General features: G+C 40.2%; 1 protein-coding gene across 1 annotated transcript in view; it reads right to left on the bottom strand.

Annotated features, from left to right (window-relative positions):
- The window catches only part of KIF13A (kinesin family member 13A), a 187,819-nt gene extending 175,690 nt beyond the window's left edge, over positions 1–12,129 (bottom strand). The window contains exons 1-2 of the mRNA XM_074944806.1: positions 11,982–12,129; positions 11,245–11,338 (exon numbers count right to left, since the gene is read on the bottom strand). Coding sequence (XP_074800907.1) covers positions 11,245–11,338; positions 11,982–12,036 — 149 coding nt within the window. The 5' untranslated portion in view covers positions 12,037–12,129. The remainder of the gene's footprint in view (positions 1–11,244; positions 11,339–11,981) is intronic.
- Between the last annotated feature and the right edge of the window lie 974 nt (positions 12,130–13,103).

Here is a 13,103-nt window from a genome sequence, read left to right as displayed (position 1 = left end):
TATATTTAGGTAGCTCACCATGTAATTATGAGCCACATTTTTATTTTTAAATCACCCTGAAAAGAAAACTCCTACTGTCAGATACTGTCGGTCACATTAAATAGAGGATATCACTACATCTCAGCACCTATTTTCATTGGTCAGTTTCTTTTATGATTCTATATGAGTTATTTGAACATGCTTGGTTTACATTTAGTTTAATTTTTTAAAACTTTCAGAAGCAAAGACATATCATGATCCCTAAAAGTAAGTTGTCTTAATAGGAAATTAATATTCCAAAACAACAACTTTGCAATGGGATATAAAATATATATAACAAATGTATCATTAAGTGTTATTATTCACTTAAAATTACTGTTAAATCAAGAACAACCTGTGTTGATCATGGTGATTTCAAGAAAAATGCTAGCACTAACAATTTAGAAAATAGAAATAGTGCTCTCAGTCCTGTAAGGGGTTCTTCATAGACAGACTTGTGTCCAATTTACTTTTTACTGATTGTGCTTTTAACTTTTTGCATTTCACTCAGTTTGGACAATGAAAAATAGAGGAGGTGTATTAACTCGTTTATATGCAGTTCCACTGTTTCTTCCAGTTAACCCAATGTTGCAATGTTTGGGTAGCAACAACAGTAAGGTTACATTTAAATCCAAAACAATTTTCCATTCAAGTTCAAAAATACATTTGTTATTAGGTTTTTAAAAAATATTCGCACAAACATTAATATTTGGAACGAAAGTACAACAGCATTCCTTTAAATTTAAAGCCTAAATAGATAAGAATTTAAAAATAAGAGGTAACAAAAAATTCCTAAAATTTGTATTCAAAGTCATTTTTCTTAACAGAATGAGCCAAATAGATGGTAGGAATATAGTTTACTTGGGAGCATTTGTGCAAGGTAAGCGAGGAAATCAGAAGCAACTGGCAACATAAGTTATGCTCTAGGACAACATCCCATTTCAAATTCTATTCTGCAGAGAGGTCTTACGTTTACATTCCATTTTTGAGCAAAAGTCACTTGTGGGGCCTCAATTAACTCAGAGGAAATAGGGCAGGGTTGAAAATACTGATCTGTTAGAGTTTAAGTGTAAAAACTTAGTTCTCAAAATTGTAAAACCCTATGAAAACTTTAAGGCATCTATCTTCTTGAGGGGACATAACAGGTCAGTTTAAAGTTCTTTTGGTAAGACTGAAGCTATGTCTACACTATGCAGCTTTTAGCAACATGGCTGTGCCACTACAGCAGTGCCGCCAGAAGGTATGCAGTGTAGCTCTTTGTCAGCAGGAGAGCGCTCCTGCCGACAAAGAGCTGTTCACATCAGCGCTTGTTGTCGGCAAAACTTTTGTCTTCCTGTGCGTTTTTTTTTTTTTTTTTTTTTAAAACACCTCTGAAGGACGGAAGTTTTGCCTTTCACTTGCCAGTGTAGACAAAGCCTAACTTGCACTTGCAAAAAACTGACAGCTTTGGCAGAGACTGTTTGGCATAAACTTTGAAAATTAACAATTACATTCCTCATGGTGGCCAAGATCAAATGTTGTATAAGTTTAATACACTCCTATACTCCCATGAAGAAACTGCACTTGCAGAGAATTTAGGAAAGGTGATAGACTCTATAGTCTAAAAGAACTTTTCTATCTTCATAATTACACTAACTCACTTAATGTATAAATTAAGGCAGTTATCTAAAAGCTAAACCATCAAGAGGAAGCTGAAATCTTTACTCACAACAATGAAATGCTTAAAGGCCAATGAAGCCATATTACACAACTTTTTAAAAGGAGAGAGAACACTCATGAAATCACCCTTTATAAAGGAACATCGCAACGTATAGCTACCATACCTTCTATTCTCAAATACAGGTTTATCATCTTAAACAAAAAAGGCTTTCCAGCAAAGGAAGGTCCAAGAGATGGTATGAAGTTACATTTTATCCTCACAGTAGAACAGTTTACGAAATGTAAAACAGTGCTGGCTAATTTCGTGGGTAAAACTATGGTCTGTGTTTTGCAGAAGGTCAGACTTAGTTCCTCTGGCTGTAAAAATATGCTATTCAGTGAATTCATTAATTGAATTTTGTCAGGTTTTGGAAAGTAAATGTTTCTGGTATTTGTCTCTTTTAATTGAGTATTTTATTATTTAAAAACAAAAATGTAGGTCTTCAATTAACAACTGGATATCATTTTAAAGGATTAGTATTCAGGCGAAGTGATACTAGTACATAGCTATATTGCCATGTAATCTTGGGGGAAATAATTTTTCATTTACAGTCATGTGCACAATAGGGAGTATAGCAATGCATACCAACACAGTTCATGAAAAGCTCAGAATCCAAAAGATTTGGGCTCAAAGAGTGCAAAACATAGGGAAAACAAAGATCAATCAATCAAAGTACTGTGTTTTAGAGAAATGAAGTATATTTCCACATAAAAGTTGCACTTTAAATCGCAGGCAACTAAATCTCTCTAAAATAAATCTAAATTAAAAAAGAATATTTCAAAAATTATCACTGAGTATTTATCTGATACAAGTCAATGCACATTAAGTCTAACAATGTTTACTTCACAGGTTAAGAACTAGTGAGCTATTTCCTCCCCCAGTAATTTTGAAAGATAAGCTTCATTTTAGGAAGTGGGTATCAACCATGTTGTGCAGGATTTCACTTTGACTCCAAAAATAGAAGGAAAAATGGAAAGCAAAACACACTGCTCTTAAATTACTACAGAAAGATAATACATGAAACCACAAGCTTTATCTACTCATTCAAAGATGTGACACGCAGCAGCAATTCATCAGCATAATACTAAGCAAAATAGATTAGTTTACATATCTACATGCAGATAAAACAGATCTCAAATGTGTCAGGAATCTATTCAGAATTCTGAAGAAGTTGGAGAGGGGAAAGTGTCTGATTTCAGTGGATGCTTTTGAATATCACTTAATCCAAGTTTGTGTTTATGTATCAGAACAAAAAAAAAAAAAAGCTAGTGACACCAAAAGAAAACTTAAGCACCCAAAAAAACGATAGTGTGTAATTACTTCATTCTACTTGAACTAAAGTTTCTAGATGAGTTTCTTACCTGTCCAATAAACTATGTTCACCCATGTTTTTTATTTTTATATGTGTGCGCGCGCACATATATATATATACACATACACACACACACACACACAGAACCTATATCTGTGTGCGCACATGCATACACACACACACACAGAGAGAAGGTTGTTTTTGTATACATTATATTAAAATACTCAACCTACAGCAACACATTTTTAAAGCAACTGTTCATATACTATCATTTATGTGCTGTAAATGTTTACTTTGAAAGGTGCTACATTAAAAGAAATTATGCACGTTCAATATATTTTCAAAAAATGTTTTTCTGAATACATGTGCACATAGATAAAATTCCAGCCAAAGCAACTGGCTTAATTAATTAATGTTTATAAAGTGCTTTGAGAAGTCTTTAATAGAAAGTGCTCAGTACTATTGCTGAATGCAAAGAACTCCATTTAAATAACTTTCAAGGTTTGATTTACCTTCACTCAAAAGAAGTTAGGAATTAATCTTTGTCCTATTACAACTCAACTAGTACTGTATAAACGCCATATCTCTAGATCATTAGTTCAAATCCAAATCAGCTTAATATTGATGAAAAGTTGTTACTCACTATGTGAAGCCAGTAGCTTCAGATTAACTCCTAGTATACCTCACAAGCCATCAATATATCATTATTTGAGGGTGTGTCCCATTCAGTATTACGGGCTGAAAAAAGTCTAAGGCTGATTACATGGGAATTTATTAGCTCATGATATGTTTGTTATCAAATTAACAGGAAGTTCCCTCAAGATATATTGACGTTTTTAATATTCAAGTTTTAAATGGAAAAAAAAAACCTACCAGAATAGCAAGAGTCAAAATTGCTGAGAGGTGAATTAGCGAAGTTGAACCAGGCCTACAGTATTGGAAGGGGGTTCATTTGCCTTCCAAATGGAACTGGAATAAAGGAGCACCCTCTCCAGCACTGGAAATACAGAATATGTCTGCTTGTGTAAGAAGTCCCACTAATAGTTCTCCAACACAGGCTTCTCTCAAAGTTAGGGGCTACTATAACTCCTTTGTGCTGATCAGTTACTGTATGCTCAATAGTCAAGCTGTTTGTTAGCACCATCTCTCTCCTTAACTCATTAATTCCTCGAGTCATTAAGTGGTAAAGGCCTGTGCTTTTGGCAGTAAGAGTTCCCAATTCAATATCCACCAACAATCGATGGAGGGGTCCCTAAAGTTGTAAGGGGATTTGAAGGTCTGTAGACCTCAGGCTCTCAGGACAAGCTTCCTCTGACAGTATGATGTTTAACATGCTGGCTAGGTGAATCTTATTTACTTCTACTGATTACTCCCTCTATGTAGAGGGTAAGAGATATTACTGCTGCTATCAGCTAATGGAGTTACTCCTTTAGTTAACATGGTAGAGGCCTGTGCTTTGGCACTGGAGGTCCCAAGTTCACTCCCAGCTGACCAACCAGGGCACAGATTGTTGCACGGTGGCAGCCCTGGCTTTAATCTTTCACATGCTTAATGAATGCGTACAATTGTGTCTTTCACTATACTGTAGTTCTGTATTTGCTAGAGAGACATCATATTCTGAAGCCTGTAATACACACCCACATACAAAGGACAAGGAATCGCATGATCGGAAAAAATATTCAGTTATGTTATAGTGCCTGTACAGCATTCCTGCAGTGATTAGTTATTCAGTATTACTGGCACTAATTACTTCCATTAACAGGCTCAGAGAGGCAGGGGACAAATAAGCACAGAGCTTGAGCTACTTGCTCACCTTTAAGCATAAAATGCGAGGCTCACTGACAGGGCAACCAATGAGGCTACCTCCACTTATCAACTTTTACCTAGGAAAGAAAAAAATTACTCTGTTTTTAAATTACAGGTCTTTTAAAAATATGTATTTCATTTCTTAAAGCAGGAAAATTCAGCAGTAATCCTAATCTCAAAACAAACATTTATATGGCTAAAATAATAAGCTGGTGTAAAAATAATCATTCAGACCAACCACAGGATTTAAGTATGTCTACAGGGTTGCTAATCTCTTTAACAAACTACTTCAACATTTCATTGTCTGGGGTGTTCCTAACATTTTATGATAGATCTGCAAGAGAAACTTTTGACTCGTTCATCTTTTTTGACCTCTCACTTTATAAATTTTCCACCAATGGTCATGTAAAGGAAGGTTGGAAAACTGGGAACAACCATTCAAGACAACACCAAGACCGGTTATCCTTCTTCCCTCAAATGCTTCTTTTCTGTTCTTGTTCTGATATGCAGCCAAACTATTTCTTCTATTCAGAAAAGTTTGCCTACAATTCCAAGAGCCTCTAACATGAGCTTCCTCCAGCAGTGCCATTTATAGACCCAAGCACAAGGTACTTCTAGCTGTCTGGATTTTAAACTTATTAAAAGAACAATAGTTTTCCCCATTCACCCTGCTTCAGGCCACCTCAGAAACAGCACTGCCACATACCCATAACCTGAACTCTAGGATTTTCAATGATGTGTAATTTGAGAACAGCAGTCTTCTGGAACAGGACCTAGTCATGATTCAGGTAGGAAACTAAGTGAAATGCCGCTGAAACAGTTCTGAAATGCAATTTCCCACCTCATATATATATATTCCATAAAGCGACTGCACCTCTTCTTGGAAGAGGATTCAAAGCTAGTAGTTCACAACCTGAACACTGAGGCATAACAGGAAAACTAATTTACAAGAGGTCAAAGTCAGATTACTTTTACAATTTCCTATAGACAAAAGGCAGTGGTCACTGTTATTCTATCCACTACCTCAGGCAGGTGATTATTTAGAGCACATGCATCCAAGCCTCTATCTGGTTGATAATTCCTTCAGACATGTGGAGAGTTAGCAGCTGTCTCATTTCACTTGACACTCCTTTCTGACAAGTTTCAGTTTAAAGCAGTGACTGTTACAACACACACAAACTCCCCAGAGCAGTGACCTTCTCCTCCCAGTCTCCTCTGATGCTCCAAATAGTGGTAAATCAAAACAAACTACAACCACTGAAGTTTATACAGATTCATGATTTCCCCCTCCTCTGGAAACAGGAAGGAGCAGAAAGAAAAGAAGAGTTATTGTTTAGGAAAGAAATGTATGAAATAATTGGTTTTTAAATATTAACTAGCTAGGAAATTAGTGACTCGAAGGTAATAAGCAGCCATTTAAAAAAAGCAGAGAGGCCTACAAAACTCCTAAAGAGGAGCCAAGAAACATTACAAAACACCACCCAATATTATTCTATAGCTCTTATCAATCTACAATTACAATAAAAGTTTTGCTCAAGTAATGCTTTCAGGATTTAACCATTGATAAAAACTGGTAAGTAACATAAAGAGGTCAAGGGAGTAGGCAGAGCAGATGGTTTATTCATAAGAAACCTTACAAAATGCATGCAGAAAAGGTTAAGATGTCTGTAAAAAGAATTCCAGGACACATTATAATCTAAATAGTATATTTAAGTTCAGTTTCACATGCTAATAACCTTTTACTTAAGTTGGAAAGAAAGTATTTGAATAAAGATAAATTTGCACAAGAATATGCTTTAATGTAATAAATTTCCCAACAAATCTCCCTGGTTTCAGTCCTAGATTCTGCACTTATATAGGAATATTTCAGTTCTGCAGGTTCCCTTGTTCCTCACTTATTTTAGTCAAGATGCAGATAATTTAGTAAATAAAAAAAGAGGACAGAGGATTAATGTGTGTACTAGAGTCATTAGGGAAATCAAAACAGGATTTGCTTTTCAAAATTCATGTTCTTTAGAAAAGAAATTGGCAGTGATGGGGAGGGAGGGATGAGTCTATTCCAATTAGCAAGCAGAACCCTAGCACAAATGCAAAGGAAACTCCAGGAAAGTCCATTTTACATTACTTTACAATGGGATAGCAGTTCTAAATGCAAAGCAGTAGCTTATAATACTCCCAAAATGAGTTGGAAAATTTCAGAGGCAAGACAAACATTTCATCAAAAATACCCAGAAACAAATGTTTTCAACGCTTTCAGAAACTTTTATTCCATTTCCTAATTGTCTCTGATCACTCGGTACTTCGACTGGCTATCGCAGCATTTATTTCAGGCAACAGGATGGAACTAGTTAGGAAGTAACAGAATATGCTTATAAATTCTGAAAGGCAATATCCATTTCTAACAAAATATTAGTTGAGATACAGAGTTTCATATCTTTAGTAATACAGAGAGAAGAGTTTAGTAGGGAATCTGATTTCCTTCCTCCAACTGAAGATGGACAAGTAATCGCCTGTGCATAGAGGAAAGACAAAAGGTATTCCTGATTTGTTCTCCATCCACAAAAAAGTATGGCTATCAGTTAAAGAGAAACAATTACAGCTATTACTAATTACACTTAGGCCTGATCTTACTGCTAAAAGATCCCAATTCCAATGTTCTTCCCAACATTGAAGGGAGTGCAACTGATGCCTGTTAAATGGTTCCTTTTTACATTCACTTCCTGATGCGAGTCAAAAACTGAACCAAATAAGTTCTCCCTAGCTCAATGAGACTAAAATGCAGTTGGTTAACTTCTTCTAGGTTTTGATGTCCTTGCTGAATACAAAATTAGAAAATCATATGTTTACGGGGGGCAGATAGGCCAGCCTGCTTTGGACAGTTCCCTAAATGAAGTAATTTAGACTGAGGTGTCTTTTGTGATTAAATTTTTTAAAAGGCAATGTGACGTGGTGGTTAGAGCAAGGGACCTGGAGTCAGGAAATGTTGGATCTACCCCACTACTCTGCTGCTGTCTCACTGTGATCTTAGGCAAGTCATAACTACTGCCTTGTTATCCTCACCTGTAAAATGGGGAAAATATTTACTCACCTGTGTAAACCACAAAAATCCTACCCTTGTGAAGATTAAACCTAAAGTTTACAAAATTAAAAAAACTCTGACGACATATTCGTTAGATATAATTCCAAAATAAAACCAACCACCCTTATGAAACAGACAAGTTTGTACAGCTCCACTGTTCATCACCTGAGAACTGTTTCCCAAAAGCTAATCTTCTGGAAATGAGTACCAGCATGTTTAATTATAAATGTGGGTGAAAGCTCTGTCTGATCATTTTGTTTTACACAATCTGTTCTGTGCATTTTAAACTGCAGCTCTAGGAGGTCCTGAAACCTATTTTGCCATCACTGATTTCTTGGCCTTAATTCCATTAAGAAAAAGCAATTATGGAAGCCAAGCCTGCCTGCTTCCTTTAGTAGAAGCCACTTGCTCTTATTATGAATCACAGTATAAACTTTTACTTTCATTTAACTATAAAGCATTTTTTCAATATTACATTTGCCAGCTTAAAATGACAGCACAATATAAATTTTTAAAACACTATTTCCTACATTATCTCAACTGCCTCTCCCCTCCTCTTCTCTCACAAGTATGGACAACTCTGATTAAAAGAAAATGACTACACACACTTCAGGCCCAGTTGAGCTGTGCTTACTCACAATGAGTAAAAAGTAGTCCTACTGAACTCAAAGGGAATACATACACCACGACAAACTATCCAGCAAAGACGACAAAATTAGGCCCCACCCAGTGCCCCAGGCGTTCCACATAAAAGTTAACTTTGGTAAGACATTTAGCTTTTCATCTTTAATATGCAACTACAAACAAAAGTAATGGTAATACGATCAACCAGCAATCCAACGAGTGAAATTCTAATTCGGAAATAGATCTTTCTTTATAGCAATAGTGTAACAGAAATATGAAACCAAGCTACACAAAGAAAACCCAATCCCATTTGGTGCTTTTATCTCTGCTACGAAATTAATCCAAATACAAGCAGCACTGTTGCAATGATTCAGATTAAATTCATATAGACAATGTCTTTGGAAATGCACAAAAATATAAAGAATTCCTCCAGTACCAACAGTATTGTGACTATTCAGATGAGGGGAAAAAACCATATGATCCAATAATTTAATATTAAATTAACGGATTTTAAGTGGTTCTGCTAAACATCAGGAGGATCCAACAAGCTTCAGGAAAAAGCTATACATAAATTCCAGATTTGGAAGACAACGAATTACAATTTTATTTAGACCAAAACAAAAATGATCAATATTAACTGATCACAGTCCATTGCACATTACACACTTCAGGGATATTTCCAATGCACTAAGTCAGATACAGTTTTGCAAAGAAAACTACTAAATTAAATATTAACAATAAACTAAGACCCCAAAGCTGCACTGAGCTACAGGTGGGCAGATCCGTGTTTGCTGAAGAACCCTATTTATGCCAGTGGGATTCCATGCTGCTGCAAGGGTCTGCACATGTGGTTATCAAGACAGAATTGGGTCCTAATTCAAGCAAGGTCAAAAAGGGATAGATATTTCTATACATAACAGACGATAAAGCAAGAAAAAAACCCATACAGACAAACCACGTGGTCTTATATTACAGTAGCATTGTAACTTCTTCCCAAATATCTGCAACAATTTTCACAAAGAGGGTAACATTCCTACCTTAAGTTGATTACCAGTAATTTAGAAACAGTTGTTTTTTCAGGGTTTTTTTTTTTTTTTACTGTAGACTTTTTATTTATTTGAACATTTATTTCTAAAACCTTGATTATACTCTGGTATATTTGTACATTTGTTTCCTTTTTTTCAGAACTATATTCAGTTTATTTCTTCCTTTAGTTTTGTACAAAATCATGAAATACGTATGGAGAATAAATTTACAGTACCAAAGTTCCTTCAAGCCTACACATTTTAGAACATTGTCTCCAATCAAGATCAGGGTTTCACTGTGCTAGGCACTATACACACACATAGCAAGAAACAGTAAATACGTAAATAAGAGACCAAGACAACATTTATTATTCCCATTTTACAGATGGGAACCAGGGCACAGAGAGATTACATGACTCTGCCAAGGTCAAACAGAAAGTCTGGCAAAGAACCAGGAAATGAACCCAGATCTTCCTAGTTCCAAAACAGTGCATAAACCACAAGATGGGCCCTTCCTTACGCTGTTATCAAAAGGATTAATGGAATAAAGCTAAACTTGAACACAAAATTTATTACATCCCAAATCTGCAGTTGAATTAGTGTAAGTGGACTCTCATACGAAGCATCAGAATTTTTAAGATGTAAAGCTTCATAAAAGTATAAAATGTCTACCAAAAAAGCACCAACTCAAATAATTCAGATGGACATATACAGTGAGTTCTGATTCTTCACAAAGCCATGCCTATGAGATGTGCAAGCAGTCTTATGGGAAAATGGCCATAACTGATTATTTGCTTAACGTTCTGCTCTTAAGCAAAAAATATATTCAGAGCACCAAGTACAGAGATCATTTAATAGGTAACTGAACAGATCAGTACACAATGCTCTTCCCCTCATGCCCCCACCCTAAATGGGGGAGGGAGGGAATCTTTTCCTGCTCTGCTCTATTTTTACAATCTGGTGCATTGGTATTTTGGATGATTTCCAAAAGTATTCTTTACAGGGACTTCACAAGTAAGTGCCAGATTTCCAAATTATTTTAGTGCACTCTCTTATACTGCTTCACAGAACACCACAGAATTAATAAGGGATCCAGCAGTCACAACTTTTCAAATGCAAATATGTTGCAATCTGGTAAATACAGCCCTTAAAAAAACCCTCCCCCAGCATCTAAGATCCAGGACACAACTTTTGTTCCCACAAATCAAACCTGAAGGTTACAACAACTCGTTAACAGAATCTCCTTAATGAAACTGCCAAAAATATTATGGACTTTTCAGTTTCTTGCATCCCACCACTAATCAATCTCATCTAACAGTTGATGAAAGCATAAATCTTTAAACATATATGAAACTACTAATGATCTTTTGCCTCTAAAAAAGTAATGCTATTGCCCTTAATTCCCCTAACAGGGTGCGGACAGAGAAACTTGGGGCCTGATTCTTATCTCCCACTGATGCAACTTCATTGATGTTATTGGCATCTTACACAGCTGCAAGTGAAAGGAGAATCAGGCTACTGGACTTTTTTCTAAAGAGCTTCCAAAAGTAGTGGAGGCAACATTAAGACGCTGCTTCTCTCTTAAAAAAAGCACACAAACAATTCATTGTTTGAGCCCATGCTTAATCCAAAGTAGACAGGGTGGGGCAGGGATTTCAGGATAGGGATATTTTATTTGTACCTGTTATCTCCCTGTTTGATGTTTGAAGGGGGAGGGTGCAGCACAGTCTGATTCCCTTGCATCTCCACAATACATTTGGTGTTCAACTCCAACTCTAGAAGAGAACATGCCAGAGGGCTTTACCTACCAGAATAGCCCCTCGCGCACAGAAGGGACCCACGTGCACCCCTCTCCATCCCGCCAAACTGGGCTCCCCCCAACGTCTCCCCAGAGCTACTTGCCGAAAACCCTTACCCCCACACTACTACTGGGGTACGTGTGTGGAGGGAGAAGAGTTTGGTATTTCTCCCCAGAGCCTGAAGCTCCCCTAGCTAATCCCCAGGGCTGTTTGGAGAACTGCCCTCCTTAGGAGGAGGTTCTCCAGGCAGCCCTGAGGAGAAGATGGGGGAGTCGCAGGCTCACCCTCGACCTCCACCAGCTGAGGGAAGGTGTGTGCACCCGGGGGCGGGGTAGGAGAGTGCTCAAAGTGGTCTGAAAAAGCAGGGTCCGTCCCCCGCGGAAGCACCGGCTGTGACAAGGGACGCTTCAGCCGCACCCCTGAAGGGTGACCTTTTGCTCATTGATTGTTGTGCGGTCCGTGAGCCCTGGCGACCCCCCCCGACCCCCACCCCCACCCGGCTTCGGGCGCTGGGGCGGGGGTGCCCCCGCTCAGGCGCGGTGGGGAGAAGCAGCGGTGGGGGTGCCCAGCCGGGGGGGCCGGCGGGCGCTCCCCGCGGGCAGCCGGCGGCTCGGTTTACCTCTGCGGTTCATGGGCCGGACCCTGACGGCCACCTTCACCTTGATCTCCGACATCTTCCCCGGCGGCGCCCAGCTCCCTCCGCGCTGCCGCCGCCGCCGCCGCTGCTGCCGGGGGGCCGCTCACAGGGACGGGTCGCTGCCAGCCCCGCGCTGCCCGCGGCGAGGCGCAGCCCCAAGGTCCATCCCCAGCGCGGGGGGGGGCGGGGAGAAGGGGAGCGGGAGCGGCGGCCGAGCAGCCCCGGGCGGCCTCTGCCTGTCTGACTCCGCGTCTGTCCGCCTCTAGCCTCGTTTGCATAACAGCTCCCGCCGCTCCGCTCCCCTACGCCGCCGCCGCTGCTGCCGCCTCCCCGTCCCGACCGCCATCTTCCGCCCACAACGGCCAGCGGCTGCCTCGCCGAACAGACCGCAGCCGCCTAGGAGACGGGCGGGTTAACGCGGGGGCGGGGGGAGAGGTTGTTCCGGAAAGACACGGAAACAGCCGAGTGTCTTCAAGGCGGGGGAGTGGAAAGGAGTGTCCCAGGGTAACCCCGCCGCCGCCGCCTAGGCATGCGTATATCCTTCGCGCCCCGTGTGCCTTGCAGTACCCCCCCTCAGCGCATGCGCAGAGGGAACAGCGCCGTCGCAAAGAGCTGCCTGCCCGTACTTTGCCCCTGTGGCGCGCGGGTAGGGCGAGGTGGGAGGGAGCCGAGCGCTGAGCGCGCAGCCGCCGGGGCGGGTGAAAGAGGGCGTGGAAAGCGGCGTGGCGGGTGTGAGGCGGGGAGCGGGGGCGAGGTGCGGACCAAGGGGGATAAGCAGCTCGGCAGGGTGAATGGGGGAGGTGGGACCAGAGGGTGGCAGAGCAGAGCAGAGCAGTGGCTGGAGGCGCCTGGGGAAGACAGCGGAGAGCAGACCTCTCCTAGGCAGAAAGTCCCCCGTGAAGCCCCAGGCCCCCCACCCATAGATTGTGCAGGGTTTGACTTTGGGGGTCCCTTAGTGTCTGAGGAGTGGAAGGATCATCTGCTTGAGGAAATGTGAAAGCTCCCAGGTGCTCTTGCTCCCCGGGTGGCATGGGAGACGCACCAAGGAAGCGGAGGACCAGACTTGATGACCTCTCAAGGGCTTTTCCATCTCAGGGTTCTGTG

The sequence above is a fragment of the Natator depressus genome, chromosome 2 (genome assembly GCF_965152275.1).
Source record: "Natator depressus isolate rNatDep1 chromosome 2, rNatDep2.hap1, whole genome shotgun sequence".
Taxonomy (NCBI): domain Eukaryota; kingdom Metazoa; phylum Chordata; order Testudines; family Cheloniidae; genus Natator; species Natator depressus.
The sequence above is the reverse complement of the archived record's forward strand: the minus strand, read 5'-3'. Positions and strand labels throughout refer to the sequence as shown.